Source organism: Rhineura floridana, chromosome 2 (genome assembly GCF_030035675.1).
Source record: "Rhineura floridana isolate rRhiFlo1 chromosome 2, rRhiFlo1.hap2, whole genome shotgun sequence".
In the NCBI taxonomy this organism is placed as follows: domain Eukaryota; kingdom Metazoa; phylum Chordata; class Lepidosauria; order Squamata; family Rhineuridae; genus Rhineura; species Rhineura floridana.
Window position 1 is genome coordinate 196516207 of NC_084481.1, and position 13574 is coordinate 196529780.

Below are 13574 nucleotides of genomic sequence, written 5' to 3' on the forward strand. Positions count from 1 at the left end.
ACTGTTGTAGGCAGTGTCCTTCTGAATACCAATTGCTATAAATTGCAGAGGGGAGAGTGATGTTGTGCTCAGGTCCTCCTTATGGGCTTCCCATAGCATCTGGTTGGTGACTGTGAGGACAGGATGCTGCACTAGATGAGTCACTAGTCTGATCCAGCAGGCTTCTCATATGTTCTGAGTATAGGCTCCAAGAAATTCTCAAGCAGAAACGGAGACAATTATGCATCCAGTTTATGTCAGGCCAGTCTCTGGAGGATCTGAGGTCAGATCCAATACAAATACAGGGAGAAGGCAGAGCTTAAAGTCCTGTGTCTAACATTTTACCATTTCTGTGTGGATAACACTACTAGTCTTGGAGGAAATCAATATATCAGCTTGGCCTACCATTAAGCAGAGTGAGGTGGTCCTCTTCAGATGGCAGATTTTGGGGTACTATTAAAGGTTAGCAAATTCATAATTATTTCAGTTATAATAATATATTCTTTAATCACCCATTGCTGTATAGATCTTCTCACTCAGGCACAAACATATCTTGGTCATCGCTGCACACCGCTGCATTTCTGTGTGCTTAGAGATCCTTGCTTGAGTCTCTTGGAAGAGCCAGCCAAACCCAGAGGTTTGTTATAAGCAGCCTAAATATACTGAGCCAGGAGAAACGGCAGGGCTGGCTAATTCTCCCATTGGATGCATACAGTGCCTCATAAGTCCATGGCAGACTGATTAAAAATGGTTAAAAAAATTAACTTGTCACAGTCTTTATCCTGTTTTTGAAAGGTGACCTCTGATGAGAGCAGAAGGAAGTGAATGATTTTAATCTGCAGTAACAATGGAGAACCAGTCCTGACTGACTCCTGCAGTATAAATATATAAAATGACAGATGATTCTGCTGCTTCCTCCTCCCCTCTTGCCCAGACATACATATACACACACCGTAATGCACAACTAAATTTCAGTTGTGCTTTATCTCTCAGCTACTGCCCCAGTGATTAATGCTGTGCTTTCTGGTAGCCTGGAAAATGAGGGGAGACGGGGAGGAGCGATATGTATTTCTGGTGCTGTTTATCATTATCATTATTCCTTTATAATAGTTTTTCTTCCTGTTGGAACAGCTTAATTTACAAGAGGAGCAGGGGGCATGACAGGTGAGAGAAGAGCTGATGGCAGGTGGATAGATGGGCAAAGGCAAGGACAAAGATAGGAAGCTATGCTGTTGAAAGAAGGGAGACATTCTTGGGAACTGTGTCTTTTTTTCCCATTAAGAATTTAGAAAGACAGGGCCAATTTACTCCTTACTGGTGCAGCAAAAGGTGGCTCTGACTCAGAACTTTCTGCATGAGATGCCCTTTCACCATTGCGGGAAAGGGTCATAGCTCAGTGGCAGAGCATATGCTTTGCATGCAGAAGGTCCCATGTTTGTCCCTTGAATCTGCAGTAAACTGGTCAGGCAATAGGTGAAATCCATCTGGCAGAAATCCTGAAGAACTACTGCTAACAGGGGCAGCCAATGTGGTGGCATCCAAATGTTATTGGCCCTCCATTCCCATCGCACCCAACCCCCCTGCTCAATGATTCTCCATCCATGGTTATTGTGCACAAATTATCACAAAAGTTCACAGTGAAGCCTTTTTTTTTTATTAAAGTGGCAACACTTAAAAAAATCCATTCAAGTCTGGAATGAACATAACATCTCTTGCTTCTTTCTCATGGTTTCCAAGTTCTGTATTGCAAGCCAGAACTTCCTTTCCACATCCCTTAACAGCAGGAAGTTCCCATTTGCAATAAACACATGACCCCTTATATTTGGGTCTAGTTCACTGGAAAAAAATGACATCTGATGCCATATGGTCCTTCTGGGAGGAAGGACAGGTTATTAATGTAATAATAACTAAAGAAAATGTGGGATGAAACCCCACTATAAATGAGCCATCATTCATTTTTAGAATTATTTTGTTTTTTGGAAAAGACTTTATGACTGAGACTTGGACTGGTTTGCTTTTGGTTGATACTGCTGATTTGAATAAGCACTCATTTTTCCTCTCTCCTTGCCTGCAAGCCAGTCTTTGTTCAAAGGGAGAGCTCTCATTGGCTGCTAAACAGTCCCTCTTGTAATGTCCTGTCTGACCACAGCTGAAACACAGAGGCTGAGCTCCTTTTTCTGATAGGCTCTTGGGTGGCATGCATGCACATTTCCTTTCCTATTGTCTTCCCTTGACTGTGTGATTTGATCCAGTAGCAATCTGTTCAGAGTATTTTACTCATCTCTCCATTTTGTCTCTAGTTTTGGAGAAACACTTATGAATGGATAGAGGTTGCATCCCAGGCCTGCACCTGCTAATCAGCAAGGCTCTGAGAATGAACACAAAACATCAACCTGTTCCCCACCTAATATTCCATCTCCAGTTGTAGTTTCCATAACTGATACCTGAGAGATAGTGAGGGGAAATTCCAGTATCTTAATTGATAATACCAGTGGCATAAAGGGGGGGAAGCTTGCAGACTCATTCTGAAAACCTTGGAAGATCTCAGTGCCCTCCAGCATCATGACATCATCCCCAAGGGTTTAAAGTCTGTTTGGTGATCAGCTAGGCCAGTTTTTCTACTCTGGAGGCTGGAGGAATTAATTTCCATAAATCTGTTCCTCATATAGAATTCTCCTCTTCATTGTTACTGTTTTTTGCCAATGGCCATTGTAATATATATATAAAAATACAAAAGAACATATAGCTTCAGGAATGCTACAGCGTTTATTTATTTTTATTACATTTCTATCCTACCTTTCCTCCAAGAACTTCAAGGTAGCATACAAACATGGTTCTCCCTCTCCTGATTTTATCCTGACAACAACCCTGTAAGGTAGGCTAGGCTGAGAGGCAGTGACTGACCCAAGGTCACTCAGTGAGGTTCATGGCTGAATGGGGATTTGAACCCTGGTCTCCCATGTCCTAGTCTAACACTCTAATCACTCATACTGGCTCTTTGCTCTGTGACTTGCTACTGGTTCACATAATAAAATTAAGAGTGCTTGTCTTTTCTGGGGTGAAAGCTGGAAGCAAAGGCAGGATAGCATCACCCCCTTTTCACAATCAAGTCACAACTGAAATAGACTTAAGGATGTAGATTTCCCTTCAAAATTACTAAAATGGTTTTAAAGACAGAGAGAGGGTAATGGTCTAGCCTGCCCATTTCTCTGCTTCTCTCAAGCCTGTTTGAACTTACAGATCACTTTTCTGCTATTCAAACCAATTTAATGGCTGCCGTAGCTCAAGGTCATTTCCCCTGAGAACCGAAGTTTCCTCCTCCATAAGCTGAATGCCATTCTCCCTCCCCTTTGGAAATTTGAAAAACGCCTCTTCTGCGATGGCAGCAAAAGGTGGCTCTGATTAGGCACTATCATTTTTCATTGCCTCAAAAGAGGCATTAGGTTGTTATGGAAGTTGGAGAATATATGAAGCTGGAGAATATATGGTTCTTTAGTACTGAAAATACCAGGTAATGGATGATATAAATCTTGGGGTAAGGCAATGTAAGGGAGCAGAACTTCCAAACTAAAGGACTTTCCTGATATCACATTTGGCACTTGCGTGGTCCTCTCCATACAGTATCAAAAAATGCTCAGCTAACATGTGGAATGGCATCTGTTGATTGAGAGAATAGTGTTGCATGCCACCCCAATCTCCGAGCTGTAAGATTTCCAGGGGTCCCTGTGCTCGCTCAAGGTTTGGTTTCCTTGGGAAGTAGGTCAGTGGAGACTGTGGTGTCTTTATGAAATATGGTTTGTTTATTTACACACATTCCAACCAGAGCTTAGGATGGAGGGATTCAAGGCATCAGCAGTCCAATATCCAGCTTTTCCATCAGGGTTACAGGAGGCACCCCAAAGCCATGGTGCAGACAGCCAGTCTCTCTGCCTGCCTCCAGTTCCCAGCCTTTCTCAGACACAACTCAAAACACAAGCGTCTCCTCGGCCCCAGGAGGGGGGGGAGGCTCTCCTGAAGAGTTTCAATGACAAAAGGGTCTTCCTGGCCCATTAAACCAGTTGCTGGGCACTTGATAGACCCATTAACCCACCTGGCCACTCTATTAGATTAACAAAAGAAACTCATCTGACCAGCAGAGAGAATTTCTCACCCCCCAGGTACAAGTCTCCAAATCAGAGGCTGGAAGGGAACTCATAGAAATTATCCATCTCAACCCCCCCCCAAACTCAACAATAGGAATGAGATTCAGTAAAGGCCCTGAGGTGACCCCTCCAGCCAACTACAAACTGTTTTAAATTGGGCTGGCTCCAGGCTTGAGGGAATCGTTGTCATACTGCCTACTAAAGACCGTCTCCCTGCCATTGCTCCAACCAACCCCAAGCTGGTTTACCCAGGAGCAAGTGTGACCTTCCAATCAGAGTCAGGAGGTAGAAAGCTGTTATTTTCTATTTTCCACAATGCTTAGAGCTCCCAACATAGCATCACCCAGGGACATTGTGAGAAATTTTAAATGGCAGCTTCCTGGCTCCTATTAGTGTCGTGCAGCTGCCATTTTAAATCTTCCACAATGCTCTGGAGCATCCAATGTAATCCCAAATAACACTGTGCTGGGCGCTCTTGGGCATTGTGGGCAGGGCTGGCTCCAAGCATGATAGGGCCCTTGGGCATCAGCTTGCCCTGGGCCCCCGCGTATGTGTGCATTCACGTTTGTGCGTGCCCCCCCATGCCCCCCCACCTGTCTCCTGTCTTTTACTATTGTCATTAACTAAGATGGCGGCCGCAGTTTCCCTAAGAGGATGAAGCCTCCGCTGCCATCTTTGTTGATGGCACTCATGCGTGCTATGTACGAGCATCTCTGCCATCAACTAAGATGGTGGCAGGGGCTTCAGTACTTTAGGGAAACCACGGCCGCCATCTTCATTAAGGGCAATACTAAAAGGCAGGAGACAGGTAAGTAGGGGGGGCCGCGGATCGCAGAAGGGGAGTGGAGGGGCCACTGAGGGGCTCCCTGTTGCCCCACCTGGCTGCCCTTTAGAACCGGCCCTGACTGTGAGACATTTTAAATGGCAGCTTGAAGCCACTTGGTGATTGTGTAGGGAGTGGAACATGGTAAGTATCAGTGCTGAAGGGCCCCAGCAGCTGCCTGAGTGTGCTAGATGCTGACACCAGCCCTGGTTTTAAACTGCAGGTTAAAATGCCATTAATTTATCACACTCAGGTGTTCCTCCAGGTTCCAGGGAGGCATACATGGGAGCTGTCTTGTCTTCCAGTGAGTTCCACAGCTGAGTGGGATTTCAACCCAGCTGTCAGTGATCCAAGTGTCCATGCTTTAAATTTAAGATCCAGTTCTATCATATAATTCAATAAATAAAAGATACACATGCCCTTATAAAAATTGTCACAATTTTGTACCATTGTGGGAGTTCAGAGTGCTGTAGATGAGCTTATTTATTATATTATATCGTCCTTACAGGTTGATTAGGCTGGGGAAGCTCAAAATCACCCAGTGAGCTGCATACATGAGCAAAGCCAGGAACTCAGGTGTCCCCATGCTAAGGCCAACATTTGTTCCATGGCATCCCAGACCCACTGAGTTTGTTTATGTGCCTTTCTGTACTATCTGTGGCAATATTTGTTTTTACAAAACCACCTCTTTTGTGTATGCAGGTGTGAAAATCACAGCCTAGGTCTGCACTATCTAAAGACAACAAACAGATATGATTACAATAGTCAAGGGAGGTACAAAGAACAGAATGAGGGATTAGAGGTCAGATTTAAGACAGGGAACAGAAGGACAGAAGGGAAACTATCAGATAATCTGTATATCCGGTGGCAGATTTTACATGCAGTTTTTCAGCCTTCATCATATTCAACCTTGTGGGAAACTTGCCAATAAAAGCCCATAGGTGAGGAAGATAGAAGAAAGATTATGATTGTGATTTTACATAATAGGAAATAATATACTAGGAAGATAACTGTTGATATATTTGAATGTATATAAATACAAGCAGAGGTGAATTTAGATATAGCATGTGAAAATATTACCTGTCTAACCATCTTCACAAAAATATCGTTTGGAAGAGTTCTGTATTAATTGGTGTAATTTGGCATTGACCAGATGAAATCCTACTTCCAGAAACCACATCTTTTCAAGAGTGGTGTTTTGTTTTTGAAAGACAATGTATTTGCTCCCCTCAACAGCCTTATTTGAATAGCATTCGACATCCAGTTAAGGATGTTGCAGTATGTGGGAGTGTCTTACCCTAAAGAGTTCGTTTTAAGCTGGGCACATTGGGAGAATTTGCTTCACCATCTCATATAGAATCAATCATGATGTTCAGAAGACATGCTTTCTAAACAGATTTGTGTTTTGCATCCTAGAAGGGCACCTGCCTTGATGGGTAGTCACAATGTTGTGCTCTATGTAAATCAGACTCATGCACAGAATGTAAGAAAACATTAACATGCTCACTGTTCATGTCAGTGAATGATCAGTGAATGGACATTTTTCCCTCTGTGTGTGCGTGAGCGCATTACTATATTTAATTCTATATGTTTAAACAACTAGCACCTCTCCTCTAAATCCTGAAGTGTGATACTGTAATGCCAAATCTAATTTCCCATAGGAGCACTATGAAGGTCTGCCATGATAGAGAGCTGGGTTATTTCACCTAAGAAAAGCCCAGCTGGACTAGACAAAGGCCATATCAACCATCCTATTTCCTGCAGTGGTCAACCAGATGCTTCTGGAAGAGCAATAAATAGGGCATAAAGATGAACCCTTCATCCCCGTCGTCCCAAGCAGTTGGTATTTACTGGTATGCTATCTCTGAATGATTAGGCACCATCACTAACTGATGTTGATATACTGCTGCCCTGGAGTGGGAGATAACATTGAAATCATTATCTTGCATGAATTAGTCTCATTGTCTTTTAAAGCCTTGTAAGCTAATGGAAATGGCAAGCTGTTCTGCCTTACAGTATTAATTTATAAGGCCCTTAACAAGTTGGGTCCAGGATGCCTCAGGACCCACTTGATTACTTATATTCCTGCTCAATTGCTGAGGTCTTCAGGGGTGACACTGCTCAGATGCATGACTCATATCCATTAGGAGACATGCATTCAGTATTGTGGGCCCAATTTTATGGAACTCCCTTCCAGCTGAGGTCAGAAGGGCCCTCTCCTTGTTGAAATTTTGGTGCTTACTGAATACTTTAAAAAAAAATCTAAAGGGCTTTTTAATTAAATGATTGAATTCTGATTTTATAGTTGTGACTCATTTTTAGTTTTATTGTGTTGAATCTCCTGTACACTGCTTAGAGACTACTGTAATCAAGCAGTATATAAATTGTGATAATAAAATAATAAATAAATAAATAATATGATGTTCCAGAAAAGGGGTAGCAAATGTGGTGCCATCCAGATGTTGATGGACTACAACTCCCATCATCCCTGCCATGGGCCATGGTGGTCTAGAGTGAAGAACGTATCCTTAAAATAAGAGATGTTATTTAAATTTATTTATTTATTGCACTTGTACACCGCCCCATAGGTGAAGCTCTCTGGGCGGTTTACAGCAATCAAAAACATTAAAACAAATACACAATTTAAAAACATATTTTAAAAACAATTTAAAAACACATGCTAAAATGCCTGGGAGAAGAGGAAAGTCTTGACCTGGTGCCGAAAAGATGACAGTGTTGGCGCCAGGCGCACCTTGTCAGGCAGATCTTTCCATAAATTGGGGGCCACCACTGAGAAGGCCCTCTCCCTTGTTGCCACCCTCCGATCTTCCCTCGGAGTAGGCACCCGGAGGAGGGCCTTTGATCTTGAACATAGTGTAGGGGTGGGTTCGTATCGGGAGAGGCGTTCCATCAGGTAATGTGGTCCCAAACATAAAGCATACCTCTTAAATTCAAGGCATGGATCATTTGGTTTCCCATTCAATTACCACCACAGCTGGTGTAAACTGTGATGGTAGGCAACATATGCTATGACACAGGACAGGGAATGACGCAGATGAGTATAGCTCTTTCTAAAAGCTTTGCTTCTGTTTTTGTTTTGTACCCATAGATGTCCCTCCCACTTTCTCCCTGTACTAATATTACTGTGCATTATTCCAGTCTTAGAGCCCTCCTTAGGCCTTTCTTTCTCCATGTGATTAACACTGAAAGAAGGACTAAGTGGAAATGAGCATTCTCATTCCACTCCCTCTGTTGCCATCCCAGTCACTCTCCATAAGTTGAATGGCAGCCATCTGCAACATTCTTTACTCCTACTTTACTCCTATAGGCTCCCCACACAATTTAAAACCCTGATTTTCCAGGGTTCTAAAACACATGTAGGCTTCCTGCTGTTGAGTCACCCTCTACGCTCATCCCCACTCCCTTCCAAGTGATGTTAAATCACATGAAGAAAAGAACACCTGGATACAGCTAGCAGTTTCTGCAAAAAATACATTTTCTCCCAAAGATTCCTCTTTTTTAACATTCTGCCTGTTTCTGCTCTCTCTTTGGCAGTTCCCTTGCTTTGAAGTCTTGTTTGACTTGGCAGAGGATATCCATTAGCCACTGAATCTTTTCTCATTTAAGCTTCCTCAGGTTTGATACACATACACACAGATACGAGTAAGAAAGCTATGGTCATCATTACTCCAGTGTTGAAAACTCCACTGGGAGTTACTTGTACCTTTGCCTTGCTGAAAGCGATGACATGGATTATTTTAAAAGTGGGCTGTAATTGGCTCACTGGCCAGGAGTACAGGGCTAATTGTAAAAAGGTCTACCTTGAGCCCAGTGTCTTCTTGCACTTTGGACTGACACTGAAAGAGCCATTGTGACACCTGTAAAAAGATGTCCCCTGCTGAAGCATTCCCATGTTTTGTGCTGTGTTGCTTTTATCTTCTGATTTTGGGAGAAGGGATGGATGGGGGAAGCAACTCATGGCAACCTCTGGATTTATATATATATTAAAGAGAATTCCCTTTTATACTTGTGCATGACCTACACTACGCCTTCAGCACTGAATGTTTATGACACACTGTCAGTGGGAACTGCTTCCGCCAAATAATTCACAATAGCATTATTAGACCACCAGATCACTGTTTTGCCCTTTTCTGTCTCAACTTTCGCCATCATTCTCTCTTTAGCCATTACACCTGTTATTTTTCTCTCTCTCTGCTACTCTTGCTCCTGATCCAACAGCCCTTGCTACCCCTGAATTTCTGTTTTCATTCCTCTTCTTTCCATGCCTTCTTGCATGTATTGCATTTTCTGCATGACACATATGGTAGTAGAAGAACTGCTTTCCCACTCCCTAACAAAATGCTTTTTCTGGCCTTGCAATTCTAGCCAGCTGATACTTAGTCCCTTTGCTGTTAGTATATGTCATTTCTGCTTCCATCTGACATACCAAATGCCAAAAGGGAATTTGTTACTGATTTTGTAGATAATGAACCTTCTTGGTGAAGTGTCTCATTAGCTAATGGGGAAAAAATTCAGAAACATTTTCACAAAACCTACCAGCAGCATTTAAAAACTGACCTCTTGCATTACCCCTTGTTTGGATTTGTGCATCAGAAGGTTTCTAACTGGTCATTATCATATGGAATTACGCATACAGTTGCCTAATGTGAAAACCAGGAAGTAGACATGGAGGAGTAATTTGTTCAGTCCACATTTTTAGTGATGCAGTTTTGATTCCAAAAAATGCGCAGAAAAATGTGAATTGTATGGGGAAAATATGTACAAAAACATATTTTAGAGGAAGGTGCATTGGAAAGCATACAAAATGTATATTTTAGAGGACGAATGCATATAAAATACATATGAAGTGCATCCAATTTAACTGCACAGTTTGAGGTTTTTTTAAAAAAATGAACTTTTTTTTACATTTTCTACATTTATTTTTCCTTTCTCTTATCTGCTACGTTATACATGTCTATTTATTTATAACTGAAAGGAGGACAAAGTGTTTGGGTGTGGGGAAGAGGGAAATTGGGAGGGAAATTGTTGTATATTGAAAAGAAACTGCAAAAACTCAAACTATTAATAACACCCCTTCCACACAAAGACTAGGACTAAACCCACCTTTGATTGAGTGCATGTGAAACTGACATGGAACAGAAATAAATTGATCCATCCATCCCTATCAGGAAGTGTAAGGGTTAAAAATGACTCCTTCCTAGGGATTCCAGAGAATTCAGATAAAAATGTAAATACAAGCAGAAATCACTTATGGTCGCTTATTCGTCCCATGTCCAGAACAGAAATCAATCCAAGGAATTTGCTTTCTGTTCGCAAACAATATGTAATTAATTATTTTTTCTCCATTTGCATTGGGTTTCCTTTGTATTGAAATGAATGGGCTGGAAGAATGTGCGGACAACATAATTTAAACAATTAGTTATGTAAATTACATAATTATTGCCACAGTGGACAGCGAGGTGAATAATGTAATTTTTGGTGGAAGATGAACTGCAGTGGAGTGGAAACAGTGCTGCATGTGACAAATACAGGGTGGAATGGAAAATTATGCCTCCTTACTTCCATACATAGTGAAATTCATGCAAAAGTTTCAAAGCATTTTTTTTTAGTAGGAAATGTCATCCCCTTCCTAATAATTGGAAATATTTGTTGATTTTTTTTGTCACTACTATTCAGGAGTATCACATGAGGTATCTAGAATAAACACACCAAGAAGCAGCGTTACATATTTGCAAACAAACAGGCAGATAGGAATTTTATTCAGAACACTGACAGCAAGATAATTCCATTTGGCATTTAGGTTATATATTTTGTGGTGGGAAAAGGAGCATGCAAACTGTAGGATTTGCTCAAGGATGATTTCCTTCTATCTTCAAACCTTAAGCAGCTATTTGAGAGTATCCAAATTGATTATAGCCCCCTTCACTAAGTGGAAGTAACTACCTTTGCAACGTAAAGGTGTGTTCTAAGAAAGGGAAAACATACTCAAGCTGCTGTTCTTTGTAATGTGCAGTTCACACATGCAAAATACCAAAAGGGAAAATATTTACAAATGAGCATGCAAGCGTGAGCCTTTCAGCTGATGTGCCTGAATGGAGGGTTGCAGCAAATTGCTGGAGCCCTTCCTTAAGTGATGAATGGCTACCCAGAAATTACTCCAGACTTGAAATGGAGCTCTTCCTAGCTGTCTAACTCAGCTGTGGTGTCAGCGCCAGCATACCTGAGTAATTGTCAGAATCCCAGCTCCCTATCTGAATGAATGAATGAATTTATTTCGGTCACAGACCAGCCAGTATAGAATGAACACCAAGTACACAAATTGCTTCTTACAATAAAACCATTAAATGAAACATATGATATATAAAATTAACAATATATAAAAAAGAGACCAACAATTAAAATAGTTGATTCATATCTAAGATCTTCTGTCTACAGGTGATGGCCGCTGCGCAGAATTTAGCTACCCTGAGTGTCACCATTGGGCTAAAATCTGCTAGCAGAAAATGAAGGTAGTCCAGCTCCCTATCTGGGAACACTGGTACTGAAGAAGCATGTTCTAGGCTCACCTTTCTACCCCCACTCCAAATCCCCAGTGGCAGTTCAGGAAGCCATTGTTTTTAAATTATCTCAGTGCCCCAGAGTGATGCTGCACTATGGCATTGTGGGGAATGACAGTGGCAGGCAGTTCACAGTGCTACTGCCTGCTGCCACCTATAAGCCCACTGGAGGGGCACTGATGTCAGATGATGTCCACCAGAGGGCACTTTGCTGGGGGAAGGCTCACACCTGGAGCTAACCCTAGTCCAATCACAGATTACAAGATTGGCTAGCTAGGAAGGGCCCCATTTCAAATGGCAGGCTGGGGCCCTCCCTCCCTACACTGCTTATGAGTAGAACTTCTAGCATGGAACTCTTCCCAAGCAGCATATCCAATGTTGCTAAAATGTATGTTGAGACATTTGGGAGAAGTGATGCTTCAATTAAAAAGAGTCCTGCTTTCTTGCAACTTAATCCTTCAAGTAGAATGATAACCAGTGACCCACTCAGGATGCAATGTATACTGCACTAGATTGCCCAAGGGCACTTGCTAGGGAAATGATTGATACACCTTCTGAAATTATTTGAGCCCACATCCAAGCATGTCCTTAGGGATGCTCTTCATACCTATGGGATGTTTTCCATACTGTGGAAAGTTGGAGGGTATTGGTCAAGACATCTCAAATCCTTTTATCTTAACATATCCCTCCATAGATCAGGATGGGGAGCCTGTGGTCCTCCAGATATTATTGGACTCCCAACACAAATGTAGGAGGAAGGCACCAAAAACAAGAAAACCAAAGGAGGAAACCGGTTCCTCAAGAATGCCAAAGTCAATAACGATTTCTATTTGACAAAACATTTTTGACAAAATATTTTTACTGCATTGTGATTGACCTTGTCATTCTTGAGAAACTGGTTTCCTCCTTTGGTTTTCTAGTTATTGGACTCCAACTCTCATCAGTCTGAGCCAGAACGGCAAATGATCAGGGATGATGTGAGTTGTACTTAGGAATGGGGAGGGGTTCTTTTCAATTAGCATTTTAATACATGCAATAACATGAAGTGACATTTCTTTGAAGTTCACACTTCTTTGAAGTTTGCAGTACAGTCTTTCAATCCCAAAGTGTGTACAGAAATGTGTATATTGGGGGAAGTGTCCATAAACAAGTGCAAAAAGTGTATGTTAAGCAAAATTGTATAAAATGTGTGTATTAGGAGAAATGTGCACAAAAATGTTGATGAATTTTTGTGATGACTCTTAAGGGAAAAATGAGCAAACAGATGCAGGAATGTTCTGAATTTAAGAGTAGAAAAAGAAGAAGCTGAAAGAAAATGAAATTGACAGATTGGTCCAACCCTAGTTGAATTCCAGCAACATCTGGAGGCCACATGTTCTCCATCCCTGATGTAGATGAAGTAGTTTCCAGAGAAATGAAGTAGCAGTAACTGTATTTCCTAGCAGCTTTCCCGAGTCAGATAGTAATATTCTTTTCTTACCCTTTAGAATATTTGCACTGAACTTTTCTTACTTCAGTTGATCTTTCAAGTGTGAGTCAGTGAATCAGTATCATTTGTGCTTGCATACAGTCTTTTATCTTATCTTGGGTGCTACATAGCCTTGTGGCATGATTTAAGTGGATCAGTTTCCAAGGACCCCCAATGAAGTATGTATTATTTTATTTTATGTATGTATCTTGCCTTTCTAAAATAAACCTTTCAGTCAAGGCAGCAAACAAATACAAATAATTTTTGATAATAGACTAAAGCATGAATGCTACATTATAATTTTAAAATCAGCAAACAATACACAGAGTAACAGCGGACAGAAGATAAATTCAGAAAACTGTGCCCCCAAATGTTTATTGGCACACATCTTGGCTGATTGTCATACTGTGCACAGTGATGGGGCTAGGCAAACCTCTTTTGGCAGGGTGTTCTACTGCCTTTGTGCCTCTGTAAAAAAAAAAGTCCTAATGCCCATTCATTGTACCTCAAACAGCAGGGTGACATGGAGCAGGGTCTCTAGAGATGATCTCCAGGTTAGAACAAATTCATACGAGAGGAGGCAG

At 41.6% G+C, this 13574-nt stretch overlaps 1 protein-coding gene across 6 annotated transcripts in view; it reads left to right on the forward strand.

The window, feature by feature from the left end:
* The window catches only part of NRXN3 (neurexin 3), a 1913991-nt gene that overhangs the window by 1694253 nt on the left and 206164 nt on the right, over nt 1-13574 (forward strand). For 2 of the 6 annotated variants that reach the window (XM_061611876.1, XM_061611879.1), the window contains one exon: nt 13157-13169. The exons of the other annotated variants lie outside the window; for them this stretch is intronic. In XM_061611876.1, coding sequence (XP_061467860.1) covers nt 13157-13169 — 13 coding nt within the window. The remainder of the gene's footprint in view (nt 1-13156; nt 13170-13574) is intronic. 6 annotated transcript variants of the gene reach the window in all.